This window comes from Culex pipiens, chromosome 1 (assembly GCF_016801865.2).
Source record: "Culex pipiens pallens isolate TS chromosome 1, TS_CPP_V2, whole genome shotgun sequence".
NCBI lineage: Eukaryota > Metazoa > Arthropoda > Insecta > Diptera > Culicidae > Culex > Culex pipiens.
In genome coordinates, this window is record NC_068937.1 from 111,487,425 (window position 1) to 111,513,337 (window position 25,913).

At 39.7% G+C, this 25,913-nt stretch overlaps 1 protein-coding gene across 4 annotated transcripts in view; it reads left to right on the top strand.

The window, feature by feature from the left end:
* The window catches only part of LOC120432523 (ABC transporter G family member 23), a 177,013-nt gene that overhangs the window by 63,634 nt on the left and 87,466 nt on the right, over nucleotides 1-25,913 (top strand). Inside the window, exons 1-2 of one of the 4 annotated variants that reach the window (XM_052706509.1) lie at nucleotides 1,093-1,244; nucleotides 18,940-19,324. The exons of 2 other annotated variants lie outside the window; for them this stretch is intronic. In XM_052706509.1, the coding sequence (XP_052562469.1) occupies nucleotides 19,314-19,324 (11 nt within the window). In that variant the 5' untranslated portion in view covers nucleotides 1,093-1,244; nucleotides 18,940-19,313. Of the gene's footprint in view, nucleotides 1-1,092; nucleotides 1,245-18,718; nucleotides 19,325-25,913 lie in introns of those variants that run through there. One more of the 4 variants, XM_052706508.1, reaches the window with a different exon arrangement.

Here is a 25,913-nt window from a genome sequence, read left to right on the forward strand (position 1 = left end):
AGAGCTAAGTTGTTTTTAAGTTTTTAAGCAAAAATTATCTTAGTTTTTGTTAGTTAGCATTCAAATAAACCATTAGTTTTTTTTATCTCGTTAGTGCTTTTTTATAACTTTGGGAATATTCTTAAACATACTTAAAACGAGCTATGTGATGTAAAAACAGGGCATTATTAATCCTACGATAAATAAACAAACAAAAAAAACACACTTAATGACAGTGTTTTAACGTGTTTGAACTGACGTCGAAGAAATTTTCTCCTTGGCAAACAAGTGCCGTTTTTAGAACACTTCTCTCTCGCAAAACAACATTTTAAACCGTTCAAATCTCAACTTTATTGCATTACAGACACCCGTCAGGGACCTTCCATGCATTCCGTAACGCAACAGCTAAATAAACGATTTCGGAGCGAATGTCAACTTTATTTTTCGCTCACGATCGTGTTAGTGTTGACCACTAAACGCACACCCTGAAACGCACATCGCAGTTGGCAAACGTGAAGGCCTTCACACTGTTTGCCCTCTCATCGCCGAACGACGTTGATCGCACAAGTGACGGATGCGTTCGGGAGGTGACTTCTCAATTACGGACGTCAGAATCGAGGTACCTGCTGATGGAAATAATTTCGTTTGAGGTGACTTTAGTGAAGTGAAAAGTGAGAGTGCTGTCAATTCTGTCAATCTGTCAAACTCTGTCAAGGTTATGTGTTCAACACTCGAAACTTGGCCAACCCCCACAGGTTTGCACAAGTTTCGAAACGTGAACATTCCAACCGATCTGTCAATGGAGTTCCTCGCACATGGGACAACCATTCGTGCCGCGCAAAAGTTCTGCCCGAGCAAACTTGCGCTGAGGACACTTCGATTTTTTTTTGTTTTGCACCGACCGACTATGTACACACATCCAACGAGTTTCAGCCCCTCCGTTTAAGGCACCTAGAGTGGCTGATGGAGCTTAACCTCAAAGCTCCGGTGGTCGGTCGGCGGTTGTTGTTGTTGTTGTTGCTGCTGTTGCTTGAGTTTGCCGTAGCTGTTGCAAGAGCTGTGCGCGGCAACAGCAAAAGCCGAGGTGCTGCTGCTCAACAAGTTTCCACCACCCCAAAAAAGCTAGCTCGCCCGAAACGCAGCGATTCAGTTTCAGTCGGACACTCAACGCCAGAGGACGTCCATTGGTCGCAGTTTGTACGGGTTGTTCTTTCGCATTCGCCCCCACTCCTGCTGGGTTTGCCTTGGGTGGTCGCTTCCGAAAGGTTTGTTTCGTGTGGTTTTGTGGAACGACGAGTTTGGCAACACTTCACCTTCCTCCCAGGATTACTGAAAGTGGAATTACGCTGAAGGAACGGGAAGAACTGCAAGGAAGTCTTCGCATCAGGATACTAGGGTCTAGAAACAGTGATGTTAAGGGTTAATCAAAGTGTAACTCTTGAGCTTAACGAAAAGAAAAAAAAATGAGTCCAATGCGTGTATTAATTGGTGGAATCGAAAACGGAAAATTATATAACACAAAGAAGAAAAGCCAAAGTTGTGAATGGAAAGCAAAGCAGCTGCGAGGAGGAAAAATCGGTGCCACGAGCAATATGAGCAATCGAACGCGTGTGTGTCTGAGAGTCTGAAGAAACGCTGAATGATCAACGGCAGTGAGACAGAGAGAAGGAGGAAAATCTAACCGCCAAACTCAGAGAAGGAATTTCATGAAAACGAGTTTTTCTTTGGTGGGCTCAAGCCTTTTGAATTTTTTTTGTGCGAAAAATAAACTATTATAGCAAGAAATATACAAAAGTGTCGGCGTGTATCTGTCTGTGTGTGTGTGACTGTGACGAGTCGGACTGTGGAAAACGAGTTTTTCGTGCTGCCATTAGACTACTAACTACAACATAGCAGCTCTGAGCTCTAAGCCTAGCCGAATAGTAGGCCATGTTGCACAAATCTGGTTGCTGCTACGAGCCGATCGGCGGTGACTACTGCGATTGGCGCTGCTGGTGGTGGCTTAATCGGCACCGACTGGATTGGCGACCACCTTGACGACTTGAATTACCCACCCTTGCATTCCGAGGAGAGGTGGCCAAAGGCCGTCCGTGATGGCGGGTTCTCGGAGGATTCGGCATGACGAGAATAGGGGATTTGTGGGGCTTTTGAACAGAAGATGAGAATTGAAATGGATTTTCAAAGTCATCAAAATAAACAAGTTACACTTACTTACAAAATATGAAAACAGCAATATTCGTATTCACAATATAAGAAATTCAGTGACTTATAACAGATTTAACGTTCACACTAAAATGTTCTGAAACTTCTACAAGAGATTTTCCAACAAGTGTCAGAAGACGATGCTCTGATATAAAGATAAAAAAGATAGATTTATGGTTTGTTTAAAAAAAAAACCGTTCCATAAAATCTGTTTTTGTGTAGATTTTTGAATTTGTTCTCGAACTTGTTTTCTTAAAAACTTGGGAGGTGTCTGTATCCGTTCTTAAAAATTTAAGCCCTCCAACATTCGAAAACTATTTTTCAAACCCACATTTTTATGGACTCACAATTTTGGACCGGTCAATACTCCTTTTAGAGGTTTTTTTTTTTTAATTTTTCACAGTCAACAGATTCAAATTAAAATAATTCAATTTTTCAATAAAATTTATCCGAAAGCTTGCACCTTAACCTGATTGTGTCCACATGTTTGTTTTTATGTTTTTTTTCTCATTCAATTTTTGGGTTTATACATAATCATACACTAAACATAAAATTACAGGTCCCAGCCCATTCTCGATCGAATGATCGACAAGTCGTCAAGTCGAAACATAGACGCCTTCGCTATAGGGACGTGGCGTTACATCGTGCTGCCACCTGGTTTTTTTAAGTGCAAGAGTGGAAAAGTGCTGAGTCATCGTCTAAAAATAGACAGCGTCCTATCTCGCCCAGCAAAATGAAGTCGATAAAATAGTCGGTTTCGATGCGAAAAAGTGGAAAACGTGGTCTAAAAATAGCGACGCCATCCCCCTATTCTGGCTTGTTGGCATATGACGGCAAGGTGCACTATCAATACATTTATTTTATTATTATTAATATTTTTTGTTATTTATGTAACGTTGAATTTTACCTGGTTCAATAATTCGGTAAACTCTCAAAAGAACATCAATGAGTGAACGATTTTTTCAAGAATCTCTCTGTTACCTGCCTTACCAGAAGATTTGATATTTTCCACATTGTTTACAAACATTGATCGTCTGCGAAACTCTTTAAATAGACATGCACGAAAGATTGCAGAAGCGTTTTGTGACTTTCATTTGACATATTGTTTTTCCTATCAACAATAGAGCTTTATGACGTTTCGCGTACACACACTAGCGCACCATTTGATTTTGCTGGCCGGACAAAATTTAACCTCAATCTTTTTCGTGTACGTACACGCAATACATGCGCACGTAGATAACTCTATTCAGCAAAAAAAAAATAATGACAGGATGTTACTTTTTTGGCAGCAAATTTAAACCGAATTCATTACTTATTCAATACCGTGACATAACTTTGACGGAAACAATTGAGCAAAGCAGAGCACCGCGCTGTTTTCTCTCAAATTCAGTCAAAAGGCGCTTCAAATCGTGCAACAATTTTCCGTTAAGGTCAACCAATTACGCCACCTTTTGGCAGCAGTCTCTTTGGCTTCCTTTTTGTCAAAACAAAGGAGCCTCACCGGCGGCTGTGTGGATGTCCGGACAAAAAGCAAATGAGAAAAGAAAAACAACGAAAAAACGCAACACTAGCGCGAAACTGTTGCTAATTTTAGACATTTCAATAACTTCCGTCTCGCGGAGATCGCGGTGATTGGTTGGTTGCTTTTTGCATCAGCAATTCGTTCGAATGCTAACAGAAAAAAAAACAAACAAAATTGCAGCAACAAATTATACTGTCAAAGTGACAGGTACAAAACGATTGCACGTCTCACAAATGGTGCTGTGTTTAGGTAGCTCTACCTTACTTTCCCAGTTTTCTTAATCAAGAAAAACAAACGGTGCATCCCGCTCATACTACATGTGAACATACACTTAAATGCACTGTTTGTTTACCAACCAATTACGGTCCTTTTGACAACCAAACGAGCCAAGTTACCTGAACAAAATTAATCAAATAACTCTTTTGTTAAGCGTGCAATTGTTTTAATACATCTGTCACTTTGACAGTACTTCAAAGATGACAGATGCCGAGAGGGTAGCCACTCTTCATCATTTGTTGCTTTAACTTATGTTTGCTCAGTGAGATTTTAGGTTTTTTTGGAGATTGTCGATAAAAAACTAAATTTTCGATTAAATCTCTGCCCCTCACGTCGTAGTGATTGCCAGAAAAAGGGGAGGATCTGGTTCGAACAACAACAAAAAAATCAGTATCTCACCCTTGGGCCATCATTAGTGGCGCCCCTCTGCGGCCTTTTCTGCACTGACGGTAAAGTTGATGAACGTTTTTTGTTGTGCCTGTGGCAAATTTTGATTATCCGCACCGGTTCCGTTTATTTTCGAAGGTGTTACATGATGCGGAAAATGAGTTTCCGTCCGATCATGGGCACCGGTAGGCCTTTTGTGGGGTAAATCCGACTCACTTTTGAGTCATGAGTTAAATTCACTTAAATCAAATGATGTAAACTCGTCTTGTTTTCGATTCGTCGTTCAAATGTCAAGACCACGTTACACGTTAGCGCAATCATGCTCAAAATTAAACCTCAAACCACGATTTTGCCGAAAATACGTTCGGTACACAATCCCGCAGATCAACTTCTCCAAATCACGTCCAAAATCCGTCCCATTTGCATAACTTGACATGCGTGCGTGCCACCGATGTGTGTGCGTTCCGGTCACACGTCACGTAGCAAGCCTTGAACTTGCGGTGATTTCACCCATGCCTGTTGCGCGCGTATCCAACCAATGCCGACTAGATCAAAGCTGGCGGAGGGGGGGAACCAGTTGACCCCGGTCGGTCAACGCTTGCTTCTCTCTATCTGATATCACTAGCCAACCAAGGCCAACCTGGGCCTGCTGGTTGTCCTGATTGCCAGCTTTCGTCGGTGTTTTCCAAAATACTTCGCGCGGATTTCGCTAGAAATCGCCACGGCCGGTACACGTGCACTCCGAACAGGTGGCCACAGAACGGCGAGCTGACCGCGACGACGAGCGCGCTCCACTATTCATTATTGAACACGAAAAACCAATTGAAGGTTAACGGCTCGTTACATGGACCAACACACGTACGCGTACGTCGATGTCTGCGTGTAATGTGGCTGGCACGTTGCACGGCCATTAATCAACCATGGGCAGAAACGTTAAGTATCGACCACCACCACCGCCGTGTGTGTCCTTCCGTTTGCAGGACCAAGTTGTCGATAATCGTTCAGTTTTTTGTTTCGTTAAATATTTACGCGGAGAGTCGTCCTTGGCACGCTACGGTTCAATATCCTAGTGGTTCATTTTTAAAAGCCGCGAGCCAGTTATTACGTCGTAAGGGGGGACACCGGCGATGATGGGAACTTGGCGGCCTTGCCCGGAATTTAGGACAATGGGCCCTTTGTGTGCTTTGTATGGCCGATTAATTGGTCGAAGAAGACGATTTTCGTTTATTTTGGAGTAAACATCGTTGTTTGCAATAAGGCAACAGTAACTTTTTTGGGGTTTTAAAGGTCACATTAAATCAAACATAATTAAATTTAAATTCTATTGGAACAATGAAACGAGGTTTACTGAAAGCCCTTTGAATATTAATTTGTTGATAATCTGTGGACCGCTTATTACGATGTAACAAAACGGCACCTATTATTCGGTGTACTGTGAATGAATCCCGGTCCTCATTCCTAGAACTTAAAATAGTATTTGAGATTTGCAAACTTTGCCGAAGGTTGCAAAACGACCACACTGACGAATTCAGCAGAACTTGTTTCATCGTCCCGGGTTTTAAGTTTCCCAGGAAACGGAATTTTTTTCCGGAAATTCACGGAATCTCGAGAAATTTTTTGATACAGTCATAAAATCAATGTTATTCATTATATATGCCTTTTAGCTTTTCCTTAACCTTAACATTCGAGTTCTGCGACCACCTTTCAGTCAAATTTGAGTAGTTGAATGCCTTTCAGCATACCAACAACATGTTTTCAGTTTTTCAACCCCGAAATTTGGCCGCCATTTTGGATTTAAAAAAATCTAAATCAGCATGTTTGCAGCCATAATCAAGCTCAACAATAAAAAATAAGACAAAAAAAATTTATATTTTTTCTATGATTCGATTATCAGAAGTGAATTTTTTTCCAAGGCCTTGGATTTTTTCTGTTTTTTTTTGTTTTAACAGAAATTAATTAAAATAGTAAAGCTGTCTTAAGGCTCTGAAAGGCATCATACCCAATCGTCCATTTGGTGGCCATGTTTGTTTTAGAAACACATTAAAATCTTGATACAGAATGTATCAAACAAAAAACGGGTTTCTTTGTGTTGTTTGTAGAAGCGTTTTACATATAGTAATTATTTCTTCATAGCAATTTATTATTTTGGATCCTGAATTCAAAACCATCATTGCCCCAAAAAAGAAATGCACCTTCTACGACCTTTATTCGTGACATTTATTCTGATTTGCCCAAAATGACGGTGTTTGATGAGAAATGATTGAATATGATTTTTTTTTCAAACTTTAGATCATAAAAATACGTAAATATAATACAGTCCAGGCTCGATTATCTGAAACCTCGATTATCCGAAGTTTCGATTATCCGAAGTTCGATTGTCCGAAGGATTGTATGAGGCTTTGGATAATCAAATCATGACAACAATTTTTTTTCGTATTTTTTAATTTTTTTTTTTTTGAATATTTGATTGCCTTTTAAATAAAAAAAAATGCATTTTTCAATACATTATTATCGCCATTTCGGCCGCGATTTGGACGTTTGGATGCCATTCAAATACTCGAATGTTTAGTTTTGAGTAGAAATCTTGACATAGAGACCACCAAGACCTATGGTTTTCAAGGGCATCTTCTCGTTTTCATTTTTTTTATCAAATATGGCCGTTACAAATTACATTTGAAAGCGGTCCGAAAAATCAGGGGGCAAAACAATATTTTTTTCAATAAACTTCCAAATTTTGATGGAAATAGAAGTCTTAGGGGAGCTGGGGGTAAGACGGCCAGGCGGGGTAAGACGGCCACCCCACTGTTTTAATAAGTATACTAATTAATATTACTAAAATGTTTAGCAATACTGTTCCTCATGCTAAATAATGCATATGGAGTCACCTTTGCCAAAAATATTGTTTGAAATAGTATAAAAATAGCTCAAAATAAAGAAACAATTTTTGAACTTGAAACTGGATGTAATTTTCATGGATTACAACTTAGGCATTTTTGTTAGATAACAATATGTTTTCCTGTCTTCAAATATTTTTTCATGTTAAATTGAAGTATTCCCTAAATTATGTCCCTTGAAATAGTTTAAAAAATGCGATGAGCTATTTACAAAAAATGTTTAAAAAAATAATTTATTTGGGGGCAAGACGGCCACCTCCTCCGGGGGTAAGACGGCCACCCGTAAGTTGTGGATTTTATTTGATATAGGTTATATTTTTGACGGGTTTTGACTATTAAGACATATTTGTAGATAAAGAAAAAGCATTTTCGATAAAACTACATCCATTTTTAATCAAAATGCTGTTAACTACCATTTCGACAACATTCTTTACTGTGATATAGCAACACTCATTGAATAGTATGAAGTCCTATCAAACTTTTCATAAAAATCGCGAATTTAATATTGTTTACATAATTTTGATTTACTTATTCTAATCGAAATACACAAACTAATAATTTTGCATCAAATTGTGCTTGTTTTGTAAAAAATGCACAGTTTTTCATAAAATGTGGTCGCAATAATATGAAATTCACTGAGCCAAAATATTAAATTTTTTATACAGCATTTTCCTTCACATTTGAAACCTGATTTTTTTCACCCAAAATAGTTATGATGTTCAGAGAAGTCTGTTTAACCAACCATGTAGGTATTTGGGTGGATTTAGCAAAGTTATTAAGTAAATTTATAGCACTGGCCGTCTTACCCCACTTGGGTGGCCGTCTTACCCCGCGTATTTCATATATACACGATTTCAACTATTTTTTTTAAATTGCTGAAAAGTATTGAAAATTGGTTTTTAGACTAACTAATTTATGTTATTTCTATAATGGATTAGTAGTAGAACAATATGTACGTAATTTGAGATCAAAATAATCTGTTGTGTAAATTTTATTAGACTTCTCCCTTAGGGTGGCCGTCTTACCCCCATCTCCCCTATCAACTGAAAACAAATTAAAAAGCGTTTTGGGATCGATCGAAAATATTTTGAATTTTTGTGAAATTCCGTTGTACAGTTATGCAAAAAGTTTTTTGTTTGGCTTAAAAAAAAATTCATCAATACTTCGATATTGATTGCGATACAACTGAGGATGTGTAAAATGAATTTTAAACCCTTTTTTCATTATTGGTTAAGTCCCCACTTTGCGCAAAGCGTTTCGGTTGCTCTGGAATGTGCTCTACAACTTTCCCGAAAAGAGTATGTTGCTAACTTGCTCCTAGCCACGTAGCCCAGTGGTAACGCTTCCGTCTCGTAAGCGGTAGATCGGGGTTCAAATCCCGGCTCGGACCAACACAACTGGTGATCTTTTCCCTTCTGGAATCGATTGCTTAGTAAAGGGAAGGTAGTGTATCGTCACAAACTGGACCTTATCACGACACCTTAGGGCGACCTATGGAATGTTAACATTAACCTTAACATGTTAACATTAAGTTGAGAATGAAACTGCCACTGAATCCGCTTTGTAAATGCCGGCCCCGATACTCTTCAAGGGTGTTCCCCTCAGGAACTGGGAAAGATTTACTTACTTTGAGGACGCTGTATTTTCTTTCAGGAGCAAGTTAGCACCAAACTCTCTTGGGGAAAGTTGTAGAGCACCTTTTAGAGCATTCCAATATGAGTCCGGTTTCGATTTCACGTAAAACGTGGATTTTTAAAATATCAAAATTAAAAAAAAATGGGTTTTCCCAAACAAATTTATATGGAAAATTTAATCGCTTTGTGCAATGTGAGGACCTGGGTGCTGAATAGTGGTTCGCAAAACGGCTCTCTGTTTGTTGGATCAGTTTCGGTAGAATAAGCGATTTTTATTTTTTTGCTGGACCAGAAAAAGCTGCAGGATTCCAAAATCAGCCAGGAAATTTATAATTTATAATATTTTCGCCGCAGTTCTTTGACGCCCGTAAAAAAGAAAAACCTTTTCTATCCGATCAACACTTAAAAATACATAATTTTCCAGCAAAAAATTTCAAAAACTAGACAAAATAAAACACATACTACGGATTATAAACAGCTAATTTACTAGTAAGAAAAAAGTCATGCTTGTGCTTGAACAGCCTCCTACTTTGTAGATGCAAACAAAGTGGGATCATTTGAAAATCACGTTACTCATTCTCTCTATTCATCACCCAGGTGAGGACTTAACCAATCTTTCTCAAACTTTGGGGAGTTGTTTAGGACCCCAAAAGGAACTGAAAATTGCTGTGGTGGATAATCGATTTTGTTATTACACCCTGATGTCGCACGTCACTTTTTGACGTTCCGTTTTAATGTTTGACCTTGAATAAACAAAAAACGGAGCACGCAATGCAAACAATAACAAACAAACACGTTTTGTGCATTGTCCTGAAATTTGGTTGCTGAAGTTCCGAGTTATAATTTAGAAAATTCAACGCGTTCTGATTTGAAATCCCCCCCCCCCCCCCCCTTCAAGTTGTGTCAGGATAGCTTGACACGATTTGACTTATTTCATATTGAAATGTGACAACTGAGCAATTCTCTACGAAATCGGTCTTTTTTCTTCAATTTTAATTTTTGTATTTTTTAATCCGGCTGAAACTTTTTTGGTGCCTTCGGTATGCCCAAAGAAGCCATTTTGCATCATTAGTTTGTCCATATAATTTTCCATACTAATTCGGCAGCTGTCCATACAAAAATGATGTATGAAAATTCAAAAATCTGTATCTTTTGAAGGAATTTTTTGATCGATTTGGTGTCTTCGGCAAAGTTGTAGGTATGGATACGGACTACACTGGAAAAAATAATACACGGTAAAAAAAAATTTGGTGATTTTTTTATTTAACTTTTTATCACTAAAACTTGATTTACAAAAAATACTATTTTTATTTTTTTTTGTTTTTTGATATGTTTTAGAAGACATAAAATGCCAACTTTTCAGAAATTTCCAGGTTGTGCAAAAAATCACTGACCGAGTTATGAATTTTTTAATCAATACTGATTTTTTCAAAAAATCGAAATTTTGGTCGTAAAAATTTTTCAACTTCATTTTTCGATGTAAAATCAAATTTGCAATCAAAAAGTACTTTACTGAAATTTTGATAAAGTGCACCGTTTTCAAGTTATAGCCATATTTAAGTGACTTTTTTGAAAATAGTCGCAGTTTTTCATTTTTTTAAATTAGTGCACATGTTTGCCCAGTTTTGAAAAAAATATTTTTGAAAAGTTGAGAAAATTCTCTATATTTTGCTTATTCGGACTATGTTGATACGACCTTTAGTTGCTGAGATATTGCAATGCAAAGGTTTAAAAACAGGAAAATTGATGTTTTCTAAGTTTCACCCAAACAACCCACCATTTTCTATCGTCAATATCTCAGCAACTAATGGTCCGATTTCCAATGTTAATATATGAAACAATTGTGAAATTTTCCGATCTTTTCGAAAAAAATATTTTTGGAATTTTCAAATCAAGACAAACATTTTAAAAGGGCGTAATATTGAATGTTTGGCCTTTGTGAAATGTTAGTCTTGATTTGAAAATTCCAAAAATATTTTTTTCGAAGAGATCGGAAAATTTCACAAATGTTTTCAAAAATTAAAAATAGTGTTTTTTTGTAAATCAAGTTTTAGTGATAAAAAGTTAAATAAAAAAATCACCAAATTTTTTTTACCGTGTATTATTTTTTTCCAGTGTAGTCCGTATCCATACCTACAACTTTGCCGAAGACACCAAATCGATCAAAAAATTCCTTCAAAAGATACAGATTTTTGAATTTTCATACATCATTTTTGTATGGACAGCTGCCGAATTTGTATGGAAAATTATATGGACAAACTAATGATGCAAAATGGCTTCTTTGGGCATACCGAAGGCACCAAAAAAGTTTCAGTCGGATTAAAAAATACAAAAAAAATCGAATGACCGAAATCCTAGAGAACTGCTCAACTATGTTTTTTTAGGCATTGTGAACTAGAGACCCTAAATATGCAGACTGGTCTAAGCTGGCTAAATCGATCTGGCAACGGATGTTTTGAGCTTGGCAACACTGATAAGTTTTGCTGGGCGTAAAGGCAAATGCTCGTTTGGATACGTCAAACTCGTGTCTGTTTGGGTACGTCAAATTCACTTCGACCAGTCTCCCTATTAAGGATCTCTATTGTGAACTGCACAAAATGGCTTTCTTAACTCAATTTGGTCCAACACGCACGAGCGACAAGTTAGCACGACAGCGACGCAATCTGAATTTTTAGGAATTCTTGGTTTTGGAAAAATCAAGGGAATTTTGGTGACAAAGGGTAACTGTGCCAATTTTGAGCAAAATCGGTTAAGGTTTAAGGGTCGCGATTGATAGTTGAAGTTTGTTTTAGAGAATTTGAAGTTAAGGGGAATTTGTTTTATATATATTTGGGTTCTTGTAGAGTTTTACATTTGTGCAGTGCTACCAGAACTTCGAATGATTCACTGGCTGCAATGATTAACATTCTTGAGAAGGCGTTCCTCCATACCATGGTGCGTAAACAACGAGTGGCAAATTTACTGCCTTGGTTCTGCTTCTGTACTCCTCGCCACGAACCGTAAACATCAACAACCCAACCCGGGCAGAAGGGGCTCCAGAAGGTTTGTTATGGCTCTATCAAAGCCATCAAGCCACACTGCTGCGGCTAGATGATCGCAGACAACTTAAGCCTGACGAGACCAAGCCAAATCAAAGAAATCGAAAGTGTCATGGTTGTGTGCGTGCTGTGAATGGAGCTTTTGGATGGAAAAACGAAAACGAAAAGAAGCCCAAATGAAGAAGTAGTGGAAGAAGTCGAAGAAGAAGCAGAAGGTGAAGATGGAGAGAAGAAAAACTTTGAAGGCCTCCACGGTTGGATTGCACACACTCACACCAGACTGCAATTAGCACTGGCTGCTGCCCCCCCGAACATGTGTATAAATGGATGTTGCTGTTGTGCGGTCTCTGTGTGTTTGTGTTAAGGTGTGCAATAAAAAGAGAGAAATACAGCACATAAAACCGGGCAACCTTAGATAAGTGTGTACAATTTCTTGGAGGAGGCAGCAATTGGATAATCGCGCCTCGTGTGCATAATAAAAGCGCTGCTGGCACTAAACTAAGTGGGGCTCCGCCACCGCCATGGCTAAATGCTTAACCATCAATTTGACAGAACCTGTCGGTAGCTTAATAAAAGAAGAAGACGACGAAGCGCAAACAGCTGGTGTTGGTCAATGAAAACAGAATGGTGTTTTGTGCAAACGAAAATCGTTTTGCGCCTTCAACGCGCAGTCACGACTTCGAAGGACGGGTCTGATTGTCCAATTTGGACCTCTGCCGCGAGAACACGTACGGGCGTGCGCCATTTGGGCGAAGATTCCCGTTGATAAGACGACTGCTGCTGACGCAACTGTCACGCGCGTGCGGAGCAGAACAATCGCATCCATTATGGTAAACTTTGACAGCCAACCATTATGGCAAACGCCACTAGCCGACCGAACGAATGTGATTGTTGTTCTTGACCAACAATTCGGTTTGCTTTTTTTTTTGTTCGCTCACTCACTGTTCTGACCAGTTCTTTGGCCAGAGTGTGCACAGCGGGCTAGCGGGCCAACCTTAGCTTACACTTTTTCCTTCTTTATTTTGCATAATAATCCACTACGGCAAAACAGCGCACAATCTTGCTTAATTGCTGCTCTAAGCACAGCAGCAGCACCAGCAGCTGTGTGTTACTTACCGCCGTGAAAGAATGCGGTTTTTTAATGTACACAACAGTCCGTGCTGGACGGAGCCAAGAAGTGGGTACTCTCACGGAATGGCCCCATTCGAAGATCTTTGTTGCGCGGTCAAGATGATGAGTGTTCTGCTTGAAGAGAAGAGTTCTTTACAGAACATCCTCGACAAAAGTTTCAAAGTGATTGTTTTACGCTTGAAAATTGGCAACTGTTTTTCAAAAAGTATGACAAACAATCATTCCAACGGTTGGCATAATTAGTGAACGGACACGTTTGTTTTGTTTTTGTTTTTGTTCCAATTGAGCGCTTCCTGGTCAATTAAATCAAATAATTACGCCCAATGTCCAAGCCACAAATAGGCCGGGAATGATAAGAGTTGAGCGTGACTGGGGTGTAAAATATTAGTCAACACGTGCTTTTTTTGCACCCTAACCGGATAGTTTGGAAATTGTAATCAGTTTGCGGTAGAACATAGAATACCGGGATCAAAACAATTTTGGTCAGCAATAATTTCAACATTGACAAACAATAAGCTAGAAAAGCTAGGGTTGTTTTCCTTTCTTCAGTCAAAGTTGATTAAATATTTTAAAAGTATTATTTGAAAAAGTCGTACAGACATAAGGTATCCCAAATAAAAAAAACCTTTTGAATATAAGATAATCTGTATCTTGAAAAGGGATTTTCTGATCGATTTGTTGTCTTTGGACTTTTCAGAAAAAATAGATTAATCCCCGATTTCTTTATTTGGATTTTTAACATTAAAAGTTTAATTCTGAAAAAGGATGGGGAAAAATCTGGTACTGTGCACCGGACTTAGTCCGTGCGACCTACCCTAATTGAGGTATAATTGTTTGAAGGAAAAGATTTTTTGGGAAAAATTCTAAAAACAAAATTATATCAAAATAGTAGTTTATGCAACAAGTTGCAAAAAGAGGTTTTTTTCAGCACGAGTCGTACATTTATCCAACGAGGTTCACCGAGTTGGATAAATACGAAGAGTGCTGAAAAAATCAAGTTTTACAGGGAGTTCCATACAACATTTTTTGCAATTCCAAAAAACACACACTGAGTGAAATTTTATGTCAAATTTTCATGTATTTTGTCAATAAATCGTTTAAATCAAATTTTTTTTGAAAAGTGTTATTTTTCGAAACAAGTGCTGAAAAGTTCAACTTTTCAGCACCCATTTGAGTGCTGAAAAGTAGAACTTTTTAGCATTTATTTTGAAAAGTGTTGCTATTCGATTCAGTTATTTTTGGTACAGAAAAGTAGGCTATTTCGTCGTTCAAGAATGAAAGGAAAAGTAAATAGTTTCACGACGGAATTGCAAAGAAAAAACATTTTTAAAATTAATTTTTTTTTTAAAGCTGAGAAAATTTCCGATAATTTTAATCTTTAATGTTATTTAAAAAAAATAGTTTTTCTTTGTGTTTTTCAACTCGGAAACTATAAGTTCGATTTTGAATGTTAAAAAAATCTTTTGTAAATGATTGTGCTTTTTTCAATAATAATACTTTGGAATTTTAGAATCAAGAGTAACTTTTTGAAAGGGCTGGAAAGACTCGGTAGGAAAATTTTCAAATGTTTTGGCTTGATTTTCTTTTTCGTTTTAAATATATGTTCTTTTGATAAAACAGCAAATTTCACAATAGTTACATTTTTGAACATAAAAATTCAACCAATACTTTCCGAGATAACGCGAGCTGAGAGAAAATTTGGTAAAAAAAACTCACTGTTCACAAAATTTTAACTATAATATGCTGCTTCTCAGAAACTTGTAGTTGATCATCAAAAATGCTCAGTATTTCATAAATATTTTTTTCACGGATATTTTTTCGTCATTAAGTATTTTTATATAGAAAAAAAGGAAAAATATGTATCTGAAAAAGCCTATAACTAACAATTTCTCACATTTTCACAATCACATTTTCTCAAAATCTTTTGTCTCTGGTATCATATTTTGCATCCTAACTCTAGCACAAAAGATGCCTTTTTAGTCCCATAAGACACAAAAAAATCGAAAAATAATAAATAAGTGTTCTGGGAATTTAAATTTAAGTGATAAAAAGCCGAAACAAAGAAATACGGAAATTTAGTTTCAGTGAACCGTAAACCAAGGTGGCATTGATATGATTTAGATTTTCTTGTTAAAAGCGGATTTAAAGTGTGCAAAATCCCGGGCAGACGGTAATAACAAAATTCATGCCATTCCAATAACAAATACTGTTAAAATAACAGAAAGTGTTATGTTATGTTCTTGAAAAATCTATTTTTGAATTAGAGTTTAATAACAATTATTGTTATGATAACAAAATTTGTTTTTGGTCTGATATTGGTTGAAAGCCAAAACAACTTTGGAATAAAATTTTTTGTTATGGAAGAATACCGCCAACTGTTATTAAGATGATCGGATTAGTTGTTAAAATAACAAAAAATAGTAACAAAGAATTGTTCGAAGAATAACTAAAAATGTTATAAGTCTGTTATTACAATAACAATCCAATAACCAAAAAAACATAACGACGAATAACAAATCTTGTTACAAATAACGTAAAATTTTATTGGCCTAGTATTTTCAAATATCAAAACAAGTTATTCTCAAGTTATTTCCGTTTGCTCGGGATGTTATACGTTGAATGTACCATTACTTTGGTTGCTGCTACAGTTTTTAGGCAAAAAATGAGTGTTTTTATTAGCTTAACTAAGATTATAGTATTTTAACAAAATACCTAAAATATTTAGGTAAAATTGATATAAAGATAGTTTTCTTTGATACTAGTTTTTTTTTTTATCCAAATATTGATTAATATTGCATTTTAAACTGAATACAAAACACGAATCAAAAGTTTAAAAGTGTTTATAAATTTGGCGTTTTTTTGGGTTATGTTTCAAAAACACATAAAACTTATTATTAAGTACCTAACTAATTTTAACTGCTTCTAGTGGACTTTTTCCCCAAAGAATCCGAGAATGCATTCCGTTTTCCAATTCGAGTGCATTTTTATAAAGAAGTTTATGACACTATAAAAAATTATTCTATTAATCGTCATTTTCGTAAATATAACCTTTGAAACTTTTCAAAATTTTATGCAAACTTCTCCTTGCAGTATTTTAGCACTTCTTTTCTTATCTGTCAGTACCATTTCGTACGCATTTAAATTGTACTCTTCATTTTGCGGAAAAATCTCAAACCCAACAAAGTCAAGGTCATCCTGGTTTAAGGGATGCATTAGATCAATTAGAAAATCCCTTTTTTAGTTATTTTCAGATGTTCATTTTGTATTACCAGCCCGCACAATTGCAAAAAATGCAAATGTTATTAGTCTGTTATTACAATAACAATCCAATAACAAGAAATTTATAACGAAGAATAACAAATCTTGTTATAAATAACATATAATATTATTGGCCTAGTATTTTCAAATAGCAAAAAATGTTATTCCCAAATTATTTCCGTCTGCTCGGGCACTAACCGTTGCCGCGGTAATTAAAAGTTTTTGACCTAACATTTCATTTGACAGCTCAGCGGTGACTCGGCTCGTCCATCTTTGGGCCAGTATTGCCAAACAATCGATTTGTTTTCCAAACACCTGTCCGAGCATCGCCTCGTACGAATTATTGCTGTGTCTACGTTCACTCGCGCCATTTGGCAATACTTTGGCGAGCGAAAATCCGTTTTGCTGTTTTTGCCAATATTGCTCAATGTTGGTGCTTTTCCTCCACCGTCTTTGTCTATAGCCTCAGCCTGCGGACAAACTGAGCCTCAGCTGGCGCGATTATTTGCAAACCGGTGTGTGGCATTCTTTGCGCGCACCCCCTCCTGAACACATATGTACGGGTGTGTGCGCAATTGCAGTGCAATTCCGTATTTCCAACACCTGCCTGGTGATGATGATCCGGCACACTCTATGTCCGCCATTTTTTATATTTCTTTTCTTACGCCAATCAATGGGAAATACCCCGGAGCAACGCAACGAAGTAGGCGTCGTTGGCCAAGACTCCGCCGTGCGCGCCTACTCGGTTCAAAGTTTCTTCCACGAGAAAAGCGCAAACTGCCCGGGTTGACCTTAATTATGAGCAGCTTGTGGCGATAATTGCAACTAACTTAGCATATCTGTCACAAGTTCAAGGGAAGCCAGAGCCGTCTCGTCGTTACATAAGTGCAGGGGTGTGCGGATTGCCTTGATTTGTGCGCTACCTTCCGGGAAAACATCCGGCTGATCACGAACGGCTGCGGTGATTCTCCCTTCTAAACGTGTCAGTTCCGACAAAAAAAAAATCGACAAGGAAGAACTTTCCAGTTGGTTGAACTCGCTCTGATTCCGGCGATTCGTGTCCGCCAAGGTCGTTCGAATAAATCGCAGATCGGGCATGGTTCACTGACGCTGCCCACCACAAAACCGTTCGGTATGTGACGGGAAACCAGTTTGTCTAGCAGTACGGCAGCACGTGACATGCCGTCAGAACGGTATCGGACCTCTATGGCCGTAAATGCAGCACACATCAAAATTCCTTTTCCGTCAACCACCGCGGCCAGGGTCACCTGCAGCAGCAGGGCTGTCCCAAAGTGGGCACTGGCCGGAGGGTAACGAGAGTCGACCAGATTCGGACAGAACTTTGCTCGCACTCAAGATCAACCGGTACTCGGTTGCACAAGTTGAGTTTCGCTGTTGACTTTGAAGTCCGTAATGTTTGGCTCATACGGGGTCTAAGTGAGCAATTCCAACCATGCGTCTAGCAGTACTAGAAGCAAACATTACCTTAAGTTCTACTGGCCTTGATTTTTATGGCACCAAGGCTTTCTACCCTGAAGGTAAGGTGACTTCAAGTTGTTAGTGTCAAACGTAGGCTGAACTAGCTGTCACAAAATTTTGCAACAAATTCATCATTTTTTTACCGGGCAAACCCACTAACGCCACAGCCTACTGCGATCGTTATTTGTAGTTTCAATCGCTTCACGCTCGCAAACAAGCCGTATTAAAATCTCGTGTATATTTCTTTGGCGCTTGTGGAAAACAAATTGCGAAATTTCACAAACAACCGCACGACCGCGACCAACTCGGTGGCGGCGCGTTCAAGTCTCCAACGATTTCAACACGCGGAGATCGCTGCAGACTCTCGCGTAGACCACTACGCCTCGGAATCGATACCGAGCATGGACCCGAGTAATTGTACCCGGGTTGCCAGCCGCGCTCGAGAGTTTCGTGGTTTACGCCACCGGCGCGGTGGCGACGACGACCTCCAAAATCGCGAGGTGTTAAAAGGTGTGACGAAAACAAGCAGGGGGCACGCATAGACCGGCTTTGAAGACGACACGCCAGAATGACTCAGCTGGCAACACGGTCAGTACTGCCAACCCGGACCTGCTGCGTGCGTGACACATTCTCCCTCGGCACGAGCGATTCGCACGAAGAGAAGTCCACTTTAATGACATTCAAATGCTGTAATTAGTATGCACTTGGCGCGCTACCGTCGTTAGTACGCACCGAACAAGGAGTCCTTCGAGAGTCGTTAGAATTTTGTGCGCGAGCTCTCCCTCTCTCTCTCTCCCTTCTTCGTTGGACGGACTCAAGTGCTTTGTCTCTGCGGTTGCTTCGATTGCTCGCTCGCTCTCTTGCTCTTTGCTCATTGTTTGTACGCGAAGTTCTGACTCGGCGATCCATGGAGAGTCCATTCTCGCTGGAACTGTGATCGTGAACAGACGCGGACGCGTTTTCGATATTAGCGTGAAGAAAAGTGCCTACTGAAGACGAAGAGCGAAGTCTACGTGAAAGTGTGCGAAAGTGAAGAAAAAGCGTGTGGTGAAGTGTTGCCAAACCCGGAGACTGAAATAAAGCGTGCTTCGTGAATCCAAAGAAGAGTATCAAATCGAAAATCTCAATTTCAATTTCAGTTCACATGTAATCCCGTGCCTGTAGAAAATAATACCCTACCAATAAGTGTAGTTTAAGGGGTTTACTTCCGTTCCTGACTGCAGTGTTGCCAGCGAAAAGTTAAGCAACGACGAAACGACGACGCAGCTAACGCCGGACTCGTTCGGTCCGTGTGCGTTATCAAAGGACCTTGGGACTATCTGACAGTAGCGGCCTGACAGCTGCGCTGTGATTCGAGGTGCGTGCGACGCTCGACAAAACCACCAAAACGGAGCCCGATACGCTCGACCGATAAAGGCCCCCCTCCCTGTTTCCAAAGGGGTTTCGGACTCTACGACTACGACTTCGGCGTTTCAAGTGATAGCAGCGCCACGTACGTGCAGCACATGACAAAATGTTAATAACGTGAGTATATGGATGGTTCAAAACCAGTTCTGTGATATTTTTTTGCTGTTGCTGGCTTGGATTTGAATTTCTATCGGTCACTAATTATATGGCTGCCCTGCCATAATCTGTTCGGGGGAAGGGATCGCCTGCTAGATCGGGGCTGGTCGTGTTCGCCGGCCCTTTGGGAATGCTGTCCAGTTGATGCACGCGTAGGCAAACGCGTTGATGATTGATAGAGGGAATTTTATAATTCGGTTGACATTGAACTGAAATTCGTCGGAAACGATCAAGGTTGGGTCGCTGTAACCCGTGAACAGTTCGATTTACTTTGAGGTTTTGATTGATTCTAAGGTGAATTGATATGGAGAACACGATAGTGTTTTAAATAAATATTTTATAACATTAACAGTTATATTATTTTTTTCGCAATAACAAATTTTTTGAAAAGACTGCTACCAAGTTCTGTTTCAAGTCATCAATCACGTTGACGTCAAGTAATTTGCTCACCCAGCTTACTGCTCGACCGGTTCAAGCTTCTCCATTGACCCTTCAGAAAATTAGGTTCCCGATTTCGACAATTATCTCCGCAAGTACTCGAAATTCTCCATGTTTTGTGCACACGCTTTTTGCTCCCAAACCAAACAAAAAAGTTCTTAATCACCTCTTTGTTCGACAACGGGGTGGCGCGTCTGACGTCACCGGAGTGCTTGACGCGTTGAAGATTCCGGAACCCTCTTGAGCGGTTCCACCGTGCGCGCCTCTTCCCGAGGGTCGTTTTTTGCGTCGAAAATAATTGGCTGAGACTTCAGCTAGCGGCGCTTTGCAGTGTTAATCGCTTCTCGATGATTTGCCAACACTGCTCAGACGTCACAGCTGCGCTGTCAGTTTTTTTGTGTTTTTTTTTTTCTACCACGCAAAAATATTAACAGGGTTCGTCACTTTCCACTTGGAGTCTTTCGCCAAGGTTGTCGGTCAAAGTGGTCGGTTCCCTGACCTCTTTCGCGTCAAAATCGATTCGTTCCCCGGTTGTCACACGCGTTGATTGATGGTGAACCTCCTTTCAGACGCTGCCGAACAGTACGCAGCCATTGCGGCGTAGATTTATCGAGACAAATTGGCCCGCGGGCCTACTGCGATTGCAATAACTACTCAGCGTTGACCACAGCTCGTTAAGTGTGGTAGTGCGTCGTGCACTTTTAAATTAGCGTGCAGTCACCACCACCACCATTGTGGCAACAACAACAACAGCTGCCGCTGCCATAAAACGAAGAAAATACGCTCGAACTTCAACGAAACCGAAAACGGATGACCTTCGGAAATGTAGGCCGCAGCCGCGTTTTTCTCTTCTTCGGCCGTCGTCGCCTTCTCTCACTCGTTTTTTTTTCGGTGTGCACCTTCTCTTTCGAGGGGGTCTGTAATGTCGTCGTCGTTGATGTCAAGTCGACGGCGGCACGCGGCCTGCATTGTATAATCGGTCGTGTGGGCTGGTCCGGCATTTTTGTGGACCTTTCGTCACTGACTCGGTGCATATCTACACCCTGAGCAGTGTGTAATTGACCGCGGCATCCAGTCGACGATCTAAGTCCGATTGTGACCACGCGTCGTGTACTTTCTAGCTGAGGGGTTTTATGGTCAAATGTCATCGCATTTACAGCCGCGCGCCATAATGGCGGCCGTAATGACAGCTCGTTACCGAGCACGCGTGCGCTCTTGACGTTTTGGGTCACCACTTTTTTTTGGCATTATTGGGCCAATTGGTGACCGCATTGCTGAACTCTTAATGCTCTTTTAGTGTCACTATAAACAATCCTCAGTTTACCCAGTTAATCTAATCTAAAGTCAAACATCCCGTTCCGAAAAGGGATTGTTAGGTTTGTTTGCCAACAAACTTCCCAAAAAACTCGTTCAACAGCACACGAGCAGGCCATTAACTCTGGCCGGGCAAAAATTGAGCTCATTAGAGCTAGGTTTTGCAGACCCAAAATTGCTACCGGCCAACGCCATTATGGCGTACTTTGAACTCTGGCATGAGGCCATTATCGGGTGCCGTTAGCAGGAGAGCGGCTTAGTCATCGCGTGGTTGTTGAACTCCAGAAAAATACAAAACGGTGGGATTTTCCATGCGTCAAGTTGGCACTGATCTTGAATTGATTGGTTAATCTTGACATTCCATGCGCGTCGAACATTGTGGCTACTTCAACTGTCAAAGTTGTGCTATAAAAATGGTCTTATAGAGCTTGAAACTGTCAAAACTGTGCCATAACGACTGCTTTAAATCGTGTAGAGTGAAAGCGTTCAGATTTCCAACACGTGCGTGCAACTTTTCGAAACCTTCGGTATTAGGTCAAACCCCGTCAAGTTCAATCGCGATGCAAATTCGGCTCTTCTTGAGCGTGTGTAGAAAATGCGCAAAGCTACTCTTCAAAGCGCCCCTTGATTGGTTTTATTTTTAGCTCATTCTGTTTGTGAGTGTGTGTGTGTGTGTGTGGCGTGCACGCTCAACTCGAGGTGAGTGAAACTTTGATGTTTGAAGAGTGTACGTGAGAGTGACATTCGCCGACGACGGACGACGGTTTTTTTTGGGTGTTTCTTCAAAGGTGGTGGATTTCAAGGTCCGCGTAGCGATTGATTGAAGAGTTGAATTCATTTGCATACACAAGCAAACACACACATACACGCAGTGACGTTTGTATGAGGGGTGTGACTGGAATGATGAGCAGAGAGGGGAGAAGATCGCGAACAGCAGATGTTTGCCATTCCAAGCTTGTCATACCATTGTCTTTTATGGCAAGTTATGCTGCTATTGAAGGATTTACTTTGTAAATTTTGATTTATAGTCTCATGATCTTGTTTTTTTTTTAAGAAATAATCAATAATTTTCAAGAAATCTCGTAAACATATATGAGAGACTTGACCGCACGCGAAGCGAAGAACTCCCACATTTTATAGCAACTGATTAGATATTCATTCGAGATTTGTCAAATTTTAGGAATACAATTATGGTAATGGATATCAATAAACGTGCATTGCTTTGATGATCCACTTGAGACGCACCGGTATCTAAAATTAAAGAAAATAACAGGTGTTCCATTTCCGAGTAAACTAATAAAATTGTACATTTGAGAAGGGATTTTCCGATCGGTGAACATTTGTCGTGCTAGTTGCTGTTCCAGTTTACAAATTAATAATACGGAAGGCGGAATTAGCATTTTGTTCAATGGAAGGGACTTGATTAGACGGTTTCGATCTTGACTAGTAGTAATCAAGAGTTGTATCTCAATTCAGGTTAATTTACGCAAGAATCCGTTTCCCTTCCGCTAATAATAGATTTATTGGTTTTATTACGTGGAAAATTACGTTTTTGCAGCTTAAGATCAGTACGGGGCAATATTTGAACAAAAAATCTTTTAAAATCTTGGTACAATAAATAAATCAACTGCTATAAATATTTAAGCTTTGGCCACCTAAGTTTAGCGAAAAAAAAGGGAAATTGATTTTAAGGATTTAAAGAAAATAATTGGATAATTCTCTACCAACTCACACGACATCGGGAAAAGCTGCCCCTTTTCGATTTGCGTGAAACTAACTTTTGTCCCTGATCACGAATCCGAGGTCCGTTTTTTGATATCTCATGACGGAGGGGCGGTACGACCCCTTCAATTTTTGAACATGCGAAAAAAAACATGTGTTTTTCATTAATTTGCAGCCTGAAACGGTGGGTGATGAGATAGAAATTTGGTGTCAAAGGGACTTCTGTGTAAAATTAGACGCTAGATAATTCGTGATGTTTATAGCAAACCCCATATTTATATAAATCAATTTTTTTTGTAATTGTCTACTCTACAACTTTGTAGAACATTATTACACTCTAAAAATATTCCTGAAAAGTTAGAAAAAACACGAAGCTTTAAAATGAAAAATTGTGTTCTAGATGAAAAAATGACCTTTCTGGGTCAATAAAGATTCGAAAAAAACATTAAATTTCCCTTAAAATGACATGTCCCAAATTTTTTTACAGTCGAGTAACGGAAAATGGGAGAATTTTTAAAACTTTTTTAGTGTTTTTTCGATGAAAAATATGTTTTTTTTCGGTATTCTAATTTAACACAAAAGTCCCTTTGACACCACATTTCTATCTCATCACCCACCGTTTCAGGCTGCAAATTATTGAAAAACATATCTTTTTTCGCATGTTCAAAAATTGAAGGGTTCGTACCGCCCTTCCGTCACGAGATATCAAAAAATGGACCTCGGATTCGTGATCAGGGACAAAAGTTACCCCTGAGGACAAAGTTTCACGCAAATCGAAAAGGGATCGGGGCAACTTTTCCCGATTTCGTGTGAGTTGGTAGAGAATTAACCAATTACGCAAATTTTAAATGAAAATAGTAGGAGAAATATACCTTTTTTAATCACTCTAAGCCGTTCGACCAATTCTCATCACTTTTGCCGTTTTCCGCTATTAAATCAATATTTTCAGATGTATCAACAATGGAGAATTACTTGCTCACTTTTATTTGAGCTGTTTATTACTTTGGAACCGTCAAAAACACTTTATGAAAGCTGTAATTCATGATCAAAGTGCTGATAGGCCGATAATAGAAATAGGCTGAAAAAGGGTATAGTTCCCCTATATAAATTTATGACATGTGGGTTTGTTTTAATTTGGTTACCTTCCAAAATAGCCCTGGGAATTTAAAAGAAATGTAAAACAATTACATTATTTTAAATCAGAACTTCCCATCCGGTTCAGTAAAACCCCCCGGGTTCACGCATCTTCCGGTCACATCATTTGAAAATTCTCGCTAAGGACTCGTCACGTCTGCACCGGCACTTCATTACCCAAATGACATGTCATTACCTGAGCCTGAGCAGTCACTTCACACCGCACAACAACAGCAATAACTTTACAATTTGCTCTTCTTTGAACCCAGCTCACGTCACAGTCTCCTATGATTGTGCGGTTGCCGCCCCTCCCCGTGTGCCATAATGGCCACCACCCTTGACAGCTACGGTTGGCCCTTGCACTTGAGTCTCGCCGCTCGTTCCAAGTATGCAATTTGCTAGAAAACAGAGAGAGATTGACAAATCGTCGCCATCGTGCTAACTTGTCGTACTTGCATTTTGGGCCAAATTGAGTTAAGAACGCCATTTTGTGCAGCTCACAATGCCTCACCTTTTGACCTTCACAGATCCCCAAAATTCGATTTCAATCCTGAGATATTCATCAAAATCCGAAAAAACTCCGTGCATTTTTGTCACTTTATATATGAAAGTAGTTTCAATCTTGTCTTGCTATCTTGTCACTCCATGAAAATTGATGTAAGTGTGACAAAAGGCCAAAGGGATTTCAGGCCAGGAAAGTCAGGATGCGTTTGTCGCACGTACAAGCAAGACTACCGTAAACATTTGTAATTATAACTCGGGACTCCAGCAACCAACTTCAACCAAACTTTGGGACAATGCACAGAATGGTGAGCCACACAAAACGTGTTTGTTATTGTTTACATTGCGTGCTCTCGTTTTTGAATATTCAAGGTCAAACATTAAAACGCGTTTTTCTCGGAACGTCAAAATGGCGGGTGCGACAAGATAGCACGACGACGTCGAAATGGGCCATCCCCTCGCGTCATGACCGGCTCTTGTCAATGTTAACTCACCGTGCATTTTTTGTTGTTGTCGTTTTGTTTACATTCCGCTCGCGTATCAAAGCAGGCTTAGAGGGCAAGCTTAGTACCCTTCGCAGTAGGTACTTGACTTTGGCACAAGTTATATGTTTTGTCCATTAGCGAAGCCCTCATGGTGACGCCGTCAAGCCAAGATTATTTATAGCACCCAGGTGCGAATTGTCAAAGCAGTGCCATAATGGCCGGCCGCCATAACTCATTTGGCGTGCTGTTGCGCGGCAGCAATTAGCTAATGCAACCTTGGACGGATTAATTGGGTCTAGGTCTAGGATTAATGCGTCCGTCGTCTTGGTGGTGGTCATATAACTCCGCTTAGATGGCCCCTGCCATAAAACCGGCTTGCCGGCGTTGGGAAGGAAGTTTGTCCGAGGAGGGCACCCTCGTGGCTGCTACCGTCTTACAAGGTGGTGACTTCAACAGGTTTGCCGGCCAAAACTACGACTACGACGAAGGTGAGGTTAATAAAAGTAATAGCATTTTACCGTCGCTTTTGCTTTCGAGGGCCCTTCGGCTTTTTCCTGGGCAGAAGGCTCCCCCCGGTGAGGAGTGGTTTTGATTAATAGTGCGGGTGACCTTCACATCTGGTGAGGTGTCGCCTAGCTGGGAATGTGGCCAGATGGGCTGGACATTGCCCCGCGGGGTTATGAACCGGATAGGGTCGAATAAAAAAAGATTTATTTCAGCAATGGAAAACGCGAGAAGGGAGTGCGTCCGTACTCGGAAATATCAGAATGTTATTGGTTGGCATTTCATATTGAAGAATTTTGTTGAATATGTTCAAATATAAAAACAATAAATTTCCAGTAAATTCATCAATCGAAATGTTTGACGTCTGACAAACTATAATTGTTAATTTTTTGACAGCTGTCAGGTGCTTTTAGCTAATTCAAATTAGAGAATCCGATCTTTATTTGCGCTGC